This window comes from Pleurodeles waltl, chromosome 9 (genome assembly GCF_031143425.1).
Source record: "Pleurodeles waltl isolate 20211129_DDA chromosome 9, aPleWal1.hap1.20221129, whole genome shotgun sequence".
NCBI lineage: Eukaryota > Metazoa > Chordata > Amphibia > Caudata > Salamandridae > Pleurodeles > Pleurodeles waltl.
In genome coordinates, this window is record NC_090448.1 from 431,030,628 (window position 1) to 431,045,202 (window position 14,575).

Genomic DNA, 14,575 nt, shown 5'->3' on the forward strand with positions numbered 1-14,575 from the left:
TAAAGGTGATTCTCTTGTCGATAGGCAACCAGTGTAGGTCTCTTAGGAGGGCGGAGGTGTGGCTGTGTCGTGGGGTGTTCTTGACGTGCCGGACGGAGGCGTTCTGGTTGCATTGAAGCACCCACAGCTGCTGGCTGCAATCAATCATACAGAAATATGTGTAGACAGATCTTTAAGTGGGGTGAAAAAAATAGGGGCTCTCTAAAAGGAAACATGTAAAATACATTTCTGTGATTCCCATAGTGTGCCACCTGGCCTGTATTTTGTTTTCTCTCTGAGATGTTATTGCATCCAGAAATATAACACAACTGACATACACCTGAAACCTGTCAGTACTATTGGCTTTGTCAATGGTTGTTAGCTGTTTAAGAAAAAATGAGTAACAACAATGATTCGTTATAAATAATTAATTAACATTGGAAATGTTTCAATTCTGAAATTGTGAGACTGTGAATTAAATTTTATTGCGGCCTACGGAAAGAGTATGGCCTTGAGTAATGTGTGCTTTTCATTAGATATGTTTGCCCTTTTTCTTTTCACATCTCATCCATCTGCACATTTTCAACCCCCTCTCTTTCCTCTTCAGCACCCTCTTTTCCCTCTCACCTGAATGCACTCCCTTGCATCGCCCTCATTTTACCACCGGAAACATACACTGCACTCATTCATATTTAAGCACTTTATATAATTTTGCTTTTGCCTTCCAAATATTTTGACCTCTATGCATCCCTTCACACACATTTACACGGACTTTCATTTGCAATTGGAATACTTGACCACTGTTTGGTGTGCTCTGCAGAGAGACCAACCCACTGTCAGGCACTTTGCTTTGCCTTCAGCCTCAGCACCAATGCTCTCAATCAAAACCCCTCATAAACACCTGGCACGAGTCAAAGTATGCACTATGCAAGAGTAATACAACACACAGAAATACAGCGTGATGAAACAGCTAACTCTTTTGAGGAATGCAACATTAAGTAAAACATGTGAAATAAGAGGAACTAAATGGCTGACACACATTACATATATTTTATTATTCATTGTTCGCATATCAATCCATGTTTGTGGCAAAAATTTTAGGGGCATGAGTATAGTTTTAACACCATAAAGCAGATAAGTGCTTTTACTGTAAGCACGTATTTCTCCCCTGGCGCTTGACTCAGATATTTGGATCCATTTCGCAAGGGAGCAAGACCCCTGCTCATCTTTTGGAACAGTTTCACAAGGAACTAATACCGCAGCTCCACTTCTAAGGGAGCCAGAGGTCTGCAGCTAAGGCTTGGGATGCCACATGGGTGAGGTTCTCCGACAAAGGGTCTCGTAAAACACTTACCATTACTGAAGACAAGGCATAAGGGCTACGTGTGCAAAGCATTTTTCTGGGTGCAAACGGGCTGATTCGCAGAATCGTCCCTTTTGCAACTAGAAAAATGCTTTTTGTGATGTTCAAAGCCCAAATTGCAATTTGGTAACTTGTTACTGAATTGCAATTTGTTTTTTTTTGATTCAGCATTAAAAAGGGTGTGTTCACGGTGTCCCTTCCTAATACCGTATCTGAATGGTATGTATAATTATTTTGTGAATGCAAGACAATTGCAGTTAACACCAATTTCAAATTGGTGTTAACCCATTTGCAAACGTGAAGGGGACCCCATGGGACTCCTTTCTGTTTGTGAATAGCAGCGAAAATATTTTTTCAGAGCAGGCAGTGGTCCCAACTTTTCATTTATAATTTTTCTTTTTTAAATTCAACCAGTTTTCCTTTAAGGAAAACAGGTGCATTTAAAAAAAAAAAAAACAGCTTTATTTAAAAAGCAGTCACAGACATGGTGGTCTGCTGTCCCCAGCAGGCCTCCATCCCTGTGAGTGTGTCCATTCCCAATTGGGTCGCAAATTGCGACCCACGTCATGAATATTGATGAGGTAGGTCATTTGCGACCCCATTGAGAATCGCAGTGTACTTAACACTGTTGTACATTTTGTTTTGCGACTCACAATTTGGGTTTCCCAAACGGATCGTAAACTGCGAGTTAGCCCTGTGTCGTGCACCACAGTGTAAAAAGTTGATTTATTGCCTGGCTTCCGTCTTGTACTTCAAAGCAAGGTGAAGCAGGCAGCCTGGGACAGACGCCTGGACTTAAATGCTTCGATTTGTTTAGAGATACGATCACATCGCCAAACAAATTGATCTATTTAATATTTTTTATATGAATATGTAGGAATTTCAGAGGGGTGTAGCACCTTTGCCCTAAAAGAGAAACCACCCTTGTGTAAATCACTTTACTCTGTGGTCTAGCAGTATTTTTGCACAGTTAATTATAAATAACTTAACAATTGGTTAATTGATTTCATTTTTCATTATATATATATATATATGTATTACATTAAATAATAATGTTTATAATAAGAGTTTTATATTTTTTGTAAATTAATAGGGTTATTCAAATATGTAATGTGTTTGAAGTGAAGCAGTTTACCTACTGTTGCTTAGACTGGAGTGGGAATAGTAACATTTACCCCTCTGAAGTCTAATGCTTTCCCTAATGTTGCACAGACCAGAATGGGAATAGTAAATCTCACCACTACGAAGACCAACACTTTTCCTACTGTTGCATGGACTGGAGTAGGAATAGTAAATTTCACCCCTCCAATGGCCAATGCTAATTTAGGTGTAGGTGGACCATAGGTTTCTTTATGGCTGTAACCCAATTAGGATACGTGGACATATAACCATTTTTACTGTCCATCAGTGTCAGGCAAACTTTTTGAAAAGAAAAAAGAAAACTGTTTGGTGCAGTGCTCTGTTATGTTTACAGACAACAACCATGACTGCAGTTCCTGCCAATGCATTATCAATAATTGCCTTCTTAGCAATTATTTATAAATTCAGTGACCGTCCCTCCACTGGGTATGAAGTAAAATACTCTGTCCCTCTGGCAAGACGATGGCCATCCGCCAACGTATAAATCAGGCTTTTAATACCACAATATTTTGCCATAATACTTTTGTGCCACAATATTTTTGACAATTATATTGTGTCATAGAAGCACATAAAATGACTTACTTCTTAATTTGGAATGTAAACCTGTGGATTTGTCTGTCCATAAGACTGTTTTCCTCTTCTGGAGTATTTCACACTCTTGACACATGTTTTTTAATTTAGCAAACTCCTTATTTATTGTTATTATCCTACAGGTCAACACATTTAAGCTTGCCTCAGAATGTCCATACACTTTAGTACTGTACTGTACCTAAGCAAACATCATCTGTGGTTCATAAAATTGATTAATTGTATTCTTAGACTAAGACACTATCTTATACTGAGGCTGTTCATCTATTACTTTTCCTTGGTGTCGTCACTGGGATAGCTCATTTAGGAGAGTACTAGGTCCACAAATGAGCGAGAAAATATTGTATGCTTAATATAGGAATAATTTCTCTAGCATCTAAATATTGAAAGAGCTCAGGGCCTGATAACGACCTTGGTGAGGGCATTATTCCATCCTAAACGTGACGGATATTCTGCCAGCCGTTTTACAAGTTTCATAGAATATAATGGAATTTATAATAGGGCAGAAGGGATATCCGTCACGTTTGGGACGGAGTAATCCCTTCCGCCAAGGTCATAATCAGGCCCTGAGTAGCAAAAGCATTACTTGTGAAAGAGACATGGTTTAATTGGAAGAGGCACTAACAGGAGATGCAAGTTATAAAAAATAGACAAAGCGCTGATTATACTTGTACAGCACATTTGGGCGGGCCAATCTCTATCTTATAGTGACCATCCAGAGGACAAAAAGAACTGGAAAACATATGATTCATGCCACTTGCTGACTTGAGACCGGATTTATACACTGATGGGTGACTCAATATAGTCAGTGTGGCACAGGCCATCTGCTTTACTACCACGGCTAGAGTAATGCTTGCCAAAATATGAGGTTACCGCTGGCGCTGCAGTGATTTCTGTGCCCTCACAGGAGCCACTACCATTGTGGTTCCTCCGAAGCCACTGAAAGATTATTTTTTTTATACATTTATTTTTTATTTGAAATATTAGGAGCATGTGTATACAGAATTCAGATAACAGGAGATTGCATAACAGTTAACTCCAGAGCTATCAGACTGAGAATAGGCAATTTCAACAACACTCAGAATGGAAAGAAAATAAACAATAACTCAACACAGTGCCACTTATTTCCCCGCCCAAGTAGTATGAGTAACAATAAATGCAATGGACATCTAAATTTGGTTCACAAGCGTGAGCTAGAGTGTCTGGTCAATGTTCCCATGGTATTGTGCCCCGGTATCACACACCCCAGAATGCTTCTGTTGGCATCCTCTTGCTTCACAGGTTTTTCAATTACACTTGCTTCATTCAGGGCAATGGAAGTTTGATGTCAGGCCACCATCCTTTAGGTGGCTTACCAACACAATTTTGTTTTTCAAATACAAACTTCCAAAAGCAAGTTTTTGTTTAAAAAAACTAAATACTGATGGCCACCACAGCATTGGAACCTTTTCAGGGTGTGGCAATCATTATTGTTTTGTGTTTGTGACCACCAGGCAGACTTAAAAAAAAAGACATCAGACCATCTGCTCTACCCAGGATGGACAGTCTGATGGCCTTACTGCAAAAGGCTCTACTCCATCCGGATATCCGAGTAAGTTTTCTGACAGCACTGCCAGTAGGGGCTCCATTGTGGGAAGACTGATTGTGATTGACTCTGGTCCACAGGTGTGGGCACAATTGATCACATTAATATATTTCACAAGAATATGGCCTCTATTAACCTACACAAACAGATGTATCAGAATACATTCACAAGTCTAATTACAGCCTTAAAGCTTTACATGGAAAAACATTTGGGTAATTATTCAGTCTCCCTTACGGATCTTACAGTTGAAGTTGAATAAAAACGAATTCAATCATTTTACTAACATTATAAATAGCTGTGTAAATTTCCCAAGTGATCATTGAGAACATGATGCTGACATTTTTATTTGATGGGAGACTCAACTTTTGTATTTTGTAGAGGGGCAATATAAGAGAGGTCATGTCATTGCATTTCCTATATTGTTGGAAGCTGTTGAGAGAAAATACAAACACAAAGCATATGACTGCCTAATTTAATCTAGCTCTATTCATTTCTCTTATGACAGAGGGGGCTTTTGACCCCACATTATTCTTCAGCAAAGCTGTATCCAATGTCATCTGTTCTGTGGTCTTTGGAAATCGGTTTGACTATGAAGACAAGAAATTTATTTCCCTTCTCCAGCTGTTGAATGAGCTCTCCCGCTTTGCAAGCTCTTCCTGGGGACAGGTAAGGGTTTTGAAAAAATGGTGATTAACTGTGATTGCCTGGACTTGAATTTTAAACAAGATTGTAAATTAGACAGTTGTTTAGTACCACAAATGCTGCATTTTGGTACATATCCAGGAGATTTGTAGCTAGTACTTGAGGCAAGCCTTTTTACAGTACCAACCTACATATCACTATGCTGTCTTCCCATAACAGCTACCTGTGAAGAACACAGAGGGCCTGATTCCGACCCTGGCGGTAAAAACCGCCAGGGCCGTGGTCCGCGGGAGCACCGCCAACAGGCTGGCGGTGCTCCTTTGGGCATTCTGACCGCGGCGGTACAGCCGCGGCCAGAAACGGAAAGTCGGCGGTGTACCGCCGACTTTCCGCTGCCCAGGGGAATCCTCCATGGCGGCGCAGCTTGCTGCGCCGCCATGGGGATTCTGACCCCCATACCGCCATCCTGTTCCAGGCGGTTTCGGCTGCCAGGAACAGGATGGCGGTATGGGGTGTTGTGGGGCCCCTGGGGGCCCCTGCAGTGCCCATGCCAATGGCATGGGTACTGCAGGGGCCCCCGTAAGAGAGCCCCACTTTGAATTTCAGTGTCTGCTTAGCAGACACTGAAATTCGAGACGGGTGCTACTGCACCCGTCGCACCCCTTCCACTCCGCCGGCTCCATTCGGAGCCGGCTTCCTCGTGGAAGGGTGTTTCCCGCTGGGCTGGCGGGCGGCCTTTTGGCGGTCGCCCGCCAGCCCAGCGGGAAACCCAGAATAACCGCGGCGGTCTTTTGACCGCGCAGCGGTATTCTGGCGGTCCCAGCCAGGCCGGCGGCGTCTGCCGCCGGCCGGGGTCAGAATGACTCTCAGAGTTCTAACAAAGGACTAGAATCTTCACCTATTTCACAGAATATGTTTGTACTGGGAGACATGACGCTGGAGAAGACAGCTTTAGAATCATTCATTGTATAGAAGGCTGAATATGTCTATGAAAATGATACAGTAAACATTTTGAAGGCATCACACGTTCATGCAACTACAGACAAGGAGGAACTGGGAATAAGTAAAAAGAAAAAATTGAATGTCCAAACAGCAACTCTTTCCAGGGAGCTCTGCTACCCACTGGAGCATATAATATTTATTTTAAATATGAGATTTGTCTGTAAATAGCTTCCTGCACCTCAAAAACATCTACTCACATACATTTAAAAGGAAGATTAAAAAAACATTTGATGTCTAACAAAATCTCTTCTAAACCTAGTGGCCTATTACGAGGACTGCCACTCCTGGCTGTCCAATCGCCAGATTACAACCCTGGTGGTCGGGCTGCTACTGAAGCACCACCACCGCCAGGATCATGGATTCCGGCAGGGTGTCAGTGGTCGGAATTATGGTTAGCCACAGCGGCGCTCAGTTCAGCGCTGCAATGCTGATCATGAGTCCACTTTCCGACAGCCTTTTCATGGTGGGATCCATGGCATGGGCAGAAAAGGGCCCCCCTGCCAGCACCCTTGGAATGCGCACTGTCTACAATGCAGACAGTGCGCATTCCGAGGGTGCTGTTGTGCCACGGCCATGGCCTTGGCCCAAAATTAGCAGTCCCTATAGGAGATACCTGAGGATAATCGTCCAAAACTTTGGGAGGAGGATACCAACCAAATAGGCGCATCCTGAAGTTAAAGAGACAATGCTTCACTGCCTGGTGAGTAGAGTGAGACTTTCCATGCATAAATACAATAAAATTGGGAACACAATGATGGAAGCAGAGTCCTGACTGCAAAATGAACAGTGTCACCACACTATTTGAGATTGCTTCTGGAGCTAACTTTTTACTTTTTTGGAGTAACCACAAGAGAGGTTATGCCCATTTTCATAGCTGCACCTCTGGGCGAGCACAGGAAATCTGCTTTGGAGAAGAATGGTTCTGCCATTCTGTTTTTAGGTAGAGAGGAACACTGTGGAATTGAATCCAGTAAAACATATAGGAAGTACTGCAAAAGTGAGCATGCTCACCCTTGGGAACCTTTATCCTAATGTTGGTTAGGCAGTAGTCAGTAGTTTTTTTTTTTTTGCCTAAAACAAATGTCTTTATTCTTCTGTTGAAAAGAGGTAAGTATTCCAAGTTTGAGAAATATACAAACAAAGTTCCTTCTACCATCTGCCTTTTATTACCTGAATGAGTTTACCCCTTTTCATGCTTTATCCGAGTCACTTCAAATCAGGCCTGAACTGACGAACTGAAGGTCCAACCTGGAACATAACACTGAATCCTTGTTTGCCAGTGGTCTGGCCCATGCTGACAGACCACTTTAGAAATGATCATTAGGATTTGAAACCTGATAGGTTTTTTTGTGAATGAGGACTTTTTTTTTCAATTAATTGCACCTTCATACAGCAAATGTTGACATAATACTCACAATTATACAATTCCGTCTATAGTCCATATATCCCCAGTGGGGGTCGCTACAACTCAACAGTTTTGAATATCCTGGGCCTTTCTCTGCCCACATCTATCCATTCCCCCCCACACAAACAAGGGATCACATACCCTCCGGTTCACTAGTTTCTTCACCAATCAAATATTGCTTATAAATGTACCAGTACTTTGCAGGCATACTAGTTGGGGTGATCTCAGGGACCGTTTGCAGGGTGGTTCTCTCTCTGCAGGGGGTGGGGTGCTGGTGTGGTGGTCCTGTGGCGGTGCCTCCTGTCCACTAGCGCCGGCGGAGGTGGTGGGCAGTTCATCGTCCAGGCTAGTGTCAGGGGCCCCTTGTTGTGCCACAGTGTCCCTCCTGGTGTTGAGTACTTCCTTCAGCACCCCTACGATGGTGCCCAGGGTGGAATTGATGGATCTGAGTTCCTCCCTGAAGCCCAAATACTGTTCCTCCTGCAGCCGCTGGGTCTCCTGATACTTGGCCAGTACCGTTGCCATTGTCTCCTGGGAATGGTGGTAGGCTCCATGATGTTGGAGAGGGCCTTGTGGAGAGTGGGTTCCCTGGGCCTGTCCTCCCCCTGTCGCACAGCAGCCCTCCCAGTTCCCCTGTGTTCCAGTGCCTCCGTCCCCTGGACCGTGTGCCCACTGCCACTGCCCCCAGGTCCCTGTTGTTGTTGGGGTGGTGGGTTAGCCTGGGTTCCCTGTAGTGGTGGACACACTGCTGCTTGATGTGTCCTGGGGACAGAGGTATGGGCTCGCTGGGTGGGTGCTGTGCTGGTGTTTCCAGAGGGGGGAAGCTCTGTAGTGGCCTGTGACTGTGTCAGGGGAACCGACTGCCCAGAGGCCCCCGATGGGCCAGGCTGGTCATCTAGATCCAGTTGGACAGAGCTGCAGTCATCACTGTGGGCTTCTTCTGTTGGTGGTGAGGATATGTGTGGACTCTCCTGTCCGGTGACGTTGGGTAGGGGTCCTGCAGGGGTATAAAAGGATGTTTATTATATATGTGTGTGCCATGGTGTGCAATGGGTGGGTGACCGTGTACCCCAGTGCTTGCATTCCTGTGTGGGACCTTGTGTGATGGTGGTTTAGGGGGGTGTATGGGTATGTGTGGTGGCCATGCTTTGGTGATGGGTGTCCATGCTTTGTTGTTGCATGCAGGGCTTGGTGTTAGGATGTGTGGTTTGTGATGTTCGGACATTTGTGAGGAGTTGGAGTGATGGGGGTGAGGGTGAGGGTGGGGGTATGTGATAGCATGCAAGTAGGGTGGGGGATGTAATAGTTAACAGTTGTCTTACCAGAGTCCATTCCTCCATCTACTCCTGCGAGGCCCTCAGGATGCAGAATCGCCAAGACCTGCTCCTCACATGTTGTTAGTTGTGGGGGAGGAGGTGGGGGTCCACCGCCAGTCCTCTGAACCGCAAGGTGGTGTCTTGAGACCATGGAACGCACCTTCCCCCATAGGTCGTTCCACCTCTTCCTGATGTCATCCCGATTTCTTGGGTGCTGTCCCACTGCGTTGACCCTGTCCACTATTCTGCGCCATAGCTCCATCTTCCTAGCTATGTAGGTGTGCTGCACCTGTGATCCGAACAGCTGTGGCTCTACCCAGACGATTTCCTCCACCATAACCCTGGGCTCCTCCTCAGAGAACCTGGGTTGCCTTTGCCGTGCCATGGGGTGGTGTGGGTGATGTGTGGGGTGGTGTGTGTAGTGATGAGTGGGGTGATATTTAGTGGTGTGTTGTGTGAGGTGCATGGAAGTTATGTGGGTGATGGTGTTGTGTGCCTGTGGATGCTTGGTAGTAGTTTGTAGTGTCTCTCTCTGGCCTTCTCTCTGTAATTTTGTCGTAGGGGTTGTGGGTGATGTGGGTGGGTGTTTTATATTGTAATGGGTGTGTGGGAGTGATGTGTGTATGTGTATCAGGTGTGTGTATTTCGATTTGTCCAATGTGGTTGAGTTTTGAAAGAGTGTATGTATTTTGAGAGCGGCGGTGTGTACCGCCAATGGAATACTGCGGTTGAAAGACTGCCGCGTGGATTCATGTGTCGTGGTAGTGTGGGCGTATTTCTGTTGGCGTGATGGTGGAGATTTTGTTTTCGCCAGTTTATCAGTGACCTTTGGTGTGGCAGACTTGTGTGGGTGTCTGAATTTTGGCGGATTCCGAGCAGTGGGTCATGTGTTGGCGGTCTTCTGCACGGCAGTAAACGGCTTTTGCCGCCAATGTAGTAATGACGGCCTAAATATAGAAAAAGTTTCCTAGTGTGCCATGCGCCACTCTTCAGAGATGACAACATCACAGTGCTTTTATTTTTACCACTACAGCTACTAAATCACTGCAGCGGCGTTGCAAATCCAGCAGACAATGGATGCAGGGTGTGGGGTTGGTGAAGCAACAAAAGGGAGGTGTTGGGTGGGGAGGGAGAAGCAAGAACAGACAGTGGGAGGAGGGTGGAGGTTGGGGATACTGTACAATGCCATACACACTTACAGAGTGCATGACAAAAAGTTAAAAAATGTACCTGGAGCAGTGCACATTTAGTTAAAGGACTTTGACTGCAAACAGGAAACTATGATATGAAGTCCATGCTGCATGACAGTGGCAAAAGCTCCAGGAAGAATTCAAGAGGAGTTGAGCAGTCAGCAGGAAGCAAGAGGCAGGAGGCAGATCCAGTAAAAAGCTCTGTTATGTTCTGTTCTGTTCTGTTCTGTCTATTCATATATTTTTAAAACAATGTGCACTTTAGTCAACAAGTGTTTCAAGAATTAGTCATTTCTCCAGGGCCATATGATGTTATGTAAACCACTGAAATACAATATGAAACAAAATAAAATCAATATATCAATTTCGTTCTACTACTGACAAAAAAAGTTCTTACAAATAATGTACAGTCTACATGTGTACATTATTGTTAATTGATGCTTGTACAACAGACCACATTTAATATCAATCTTTATCTCTTAATAGATAGTATTCAAGTTATTATTCCACTATTGTGGGCACACGAAGGTTTTGTAAATATAGCACTGACCCATGAAAGAAATGATGAAGCCATTGTAGCATCATTGTGAACTGTGATAGGGCCATCATGCAACATGGAGATTTCAATTAAATGCTGGGATCATAAATGAACAACAGTGAAAATTGTCTTTGAGACTCTTATTTCCTGCATCTGTCTGGGGAGTTCTGTGTAAATGGAAACAATTTTAATGCATAGCACCTAAAAGCAAAGTCAGCAAGGGCATGTTATAGTAATTGAATAATCACAGTGCTTGTCTGTGTAGGAGGCTGGCCTGGCTTGCAGTGGGTACCAAAGGTACTTACACCTTGTGCCAGGTCCAGTTATCCCTTATTAGTAGAAGAGAGGTGTTTCTAGCAGCTTAGGCTGATAGAAGGTATCTATGGCAAAGCAGCTTAGGCTGAACTAGGAGACATGCAAAGCTCCTACTATACCACTTATATCATATGCACAATATCTCAAGAAAACACAATACACAGAGTTACTACAAATAAAGGTACTTTATTTTTATGACAGTATGCCACAAGTATCTCAGTGAGTACCCTCAGTAAGAAGGTAAGTAATATACACAAGTTATATGTACACAAACCCAAAACAGGTAAGTAAGAGTCAGAAAAGTAATGCAAAAAGTGTAGAATTACAAAAGATTGCAATAGGCAGACATAGGTCTAGGGGCAATACAAACCATATACTCCAAAAGTGGAATGCGAATCACGAATGGACCCCAGACCTATGGGAGCTTGTAAGGGTCGCTGGGACTGTAAGAAAACAGTCAGGGTGTCCAAGATACCCCCCCCTGAAAAGTAGGAGTAAAGTACACCTACTACCCCAAAAGAGCACAATAGTCGTGATAGGGGGATTCTGCAAGAACAACGAACACCAGCAGTGCACGGAAAATGGATTCCTGGACCTGAGGACCTGCAAAGCAAGGGGACCAAGTCCAATAGTCGCGACAGTGTCCAGGGGGGGCAGGAGCCCAGGAAAGCCCGGATGAAGGTGCAAGGAAGCTGCCTCTGGATGAAAGAAGCTTGGAATTCTGTAAGAACGAAGAGGACTAGGAACTTCTCCTTTGGATGGAAGATGTCACACGTCGCGATGAAGGTTGCAGAAGTGTTCCCATGCAGAAATACCACGAACAAGCCTTGCTAGCTGCAAGGGTTGTGGTAGAGGTTTTTGGGTGCTGCTGGGGACCAGGAAGGATCAGGATGTCGTCCCTTGGAGGAGGAGACAGAGGGGGCACTCAGCAACTCCAAGAGCCCTCACAGAAGCAGACAGCACCCGCAGAAGTACCTGAACAGGCACTTGGAAGATTTGTGAACCGGAGTCCACGCAGAGTTACAAAAGAGGGTCCCACGATGTCGGAGGCCACCTCAGCGGGTTGAGCACTGCAGGACAGAGTGCTGGGGACCCAGGCTAGGCTGTGCACTAAGGAAATCCTGGAAGAGTGCACAGAAGCCGGAGCAGCTGCAAATCACGCAGTTCGCAGGTTTGCAGTCTAGCGTGGGGAGGCAAGGACTTACCTCCACCAAACTTGGACTGAAGGATCACTGGACTGTGGAAGTCACTTGGATAGAGTTCCTGTGTTCCAGGGACCACGCTCGTCAGGATGAGAGGGGACCGAGAGGACCGGTGTTGCAGTCTTTTGGTGCCTGCGTTAGCAGGGGGAAGATTCCGTCGACCCACGGGAGATTTCTTCTGAGCTTCTGGTGAAGGGTGAAGGCAGGCACCCCCAGAGCATGCACCACCAGGAACCAGTCGAGAAAGCCAGCAGGATGAGGCGCTACAATGTTGCTGGTAGTCGTCTTGCTACTTTGTTGCGGTTTTGCAGGCGTCCTGGAGCAGTCAGCGGTTGATCCTTGGTAGAAGTCGAAGAGGGAGATGCAGAGGAACTCTGGTGAGCTCTTGCATTCGTTATCTGAAGAATTCCCCAAAGCAGAGACCCTAAATAGCTGGAAAAGGAGGTTTGGCTACCAAGAAAGGAGGATTGGCTACCAAGAAAGGTAAGAGCCTCTCAGAGGGGGCCTCTGATGTCACCTGCTGGCACTGGCCACTGAGAGCAGTCAAGTGTGCCCCCAACACCTCTGAATCCAAGATGGCAGAGGTCTGGGACACACTGGAGGAGCTCTGGGCACCTCCCCTGGGAGGTACTGGTCAGGGGAGTGGCCACTCCCCTTTCCTTTGTCCAGTTTTGTGCCAGAGCAGGGCTGGGGGATCCCTGAACCGGTGTAGACTGGCTTATGCAGAGATGGGCACCATTTGTGCCCACCAAAGCATTTCCAGAGGTTGGGGGAGGCAACTCCTCCCCAGCCCTTCACACCTATTTCCAAAGGGAGAGGGTGTAACACCCTCTCTCAGAGGAAATCCTTTGTTCTGCCTTCCTGGGCCACGGCTGCCAGGACCCCAGGAGGGCAGAATCCTGTCTGAGGGGTTGGCAGCAGCAGCAGCTGTAATGGAAACCCCGGAATGGCAGTTTGACAGTACCCGGGTTCTGTGCTAAAGACCCAGGGGATCATGGAATTGTCCCCCCAATACCAGAATGGTCACTAAGTGAAGGTTAGACATATAGGTGACTTATAAGTTACTTATGTGCAGTGAAAAATGGCTGTGAAATAACGTGGACATTATTTCACTCAGGCTGCAGTGGCAGGCCTGTGTAAGAATTGTCTGAGCTCCCTATGGGTGGCAAAAGAAATACTGCAGCCCATAGGGATGTTCTGGAACCCCAATACCCTGGGTACCTCAGTACCATATACAAGGGAATTATATGGGTGTACCAGTGTGCCAGTGAGAATTGGTAAATTTAGTCACTAGCCTGCAGTGACAAATTTAGAAAGCAGAGAGAGCATAACCACTGAGGTTCTGGTTAGCAGAGCCTCAGTGATACAGTTAGGCACCACACAAGGAACACATACAGGGCACATACTATGAGCACTGGGGTCCTGCCTGTCAGGATCTCAATGACACAAGGGCTGAAACAACATACATACAGTAAAATATGTGGGTAACATGCCAGGCAAGATGTTCCTTTCCTACAGTCTGTACCTGGGACCCACATATTGTTTTCACAAAGGGCCTGATTACGAGATTGGCAGTCCGTGGACTGCCATGGCAGCAGATGTCCAACCGCCCTCAGGTTTGGGGCCGGACCTCTGTATTAAGATGCACGCGGTTCCACAGACCAAAGACTATTGCGATCCCACTGGCACTGCCAGGCAGTGAAGACCACCGCGGACATGAGACAGGCCGATGAGGCAGTCAGAGCCACTGTTTTGGCTGGACAGATTATGGTGTTGCCTTCCGCCAACGTGATTCTTTCAGTCCAACCACCAGGTCCCAGCTGGGGGAAACAGAAGCATAAAAGGCAAGAGCTCATCTGTAGGCAGCATCAAACATCCTGTGCTGTCATGGACTGTTGCTGATCGATGGAGCCCAAAATCAACAGCGCTGTGGATGCCCCCAATGGTAAGACAAAACACCTACTTGTGTCCCCAAACACCACAAAAAATGATGTGTCACCACCCTCATGGTAGGGGGGCTGAGCTCCATGAACCTAGTATGATTTTGTGTGTCCTGAGTCGGAATTGGACACAGCATATGACACAATCACAGCAACATGGTGCCACGTTTGTGCAGGTCACTGACACTGCATCACCACACTCCACAAAACCACACATGTGCGCACATCCTAGATTCAGGGACAGTGAAGTGTATATTACATTGTGTCACACAACAGCAAAATCACAAAAATATCACATCCTACTATTTGAACTGACACCCTCATTTTGTGCACATGCAATGGATTGTCAACATATTGAAGACACATATGT

General features: G+C 45.7%; 1 protein-coding gene across 1 annotated transcript in view; it reads left to right on the plus strand.

Annotated features, from left to right (window-relative positions):
• The window catches only part of LOC138259477 (cytochrome P450 2G1-like), a 320,857-nt gene that overhangs the window by 168,033 nt on the left and 138,249 nt on the right, over window positions 1–14,575 (plus strand). Inside the window, exon 4 of the mRNA XM_069207247.1 lies at window positions 5,161–5,321. Coding sequence (XP_069063348.1) covers window positions 5,161–5,321 — 161 coding nt within the window. The remainder of the gene's footprint in view (window positions 1–5,160; window positions 5,322–14,575) is intronic.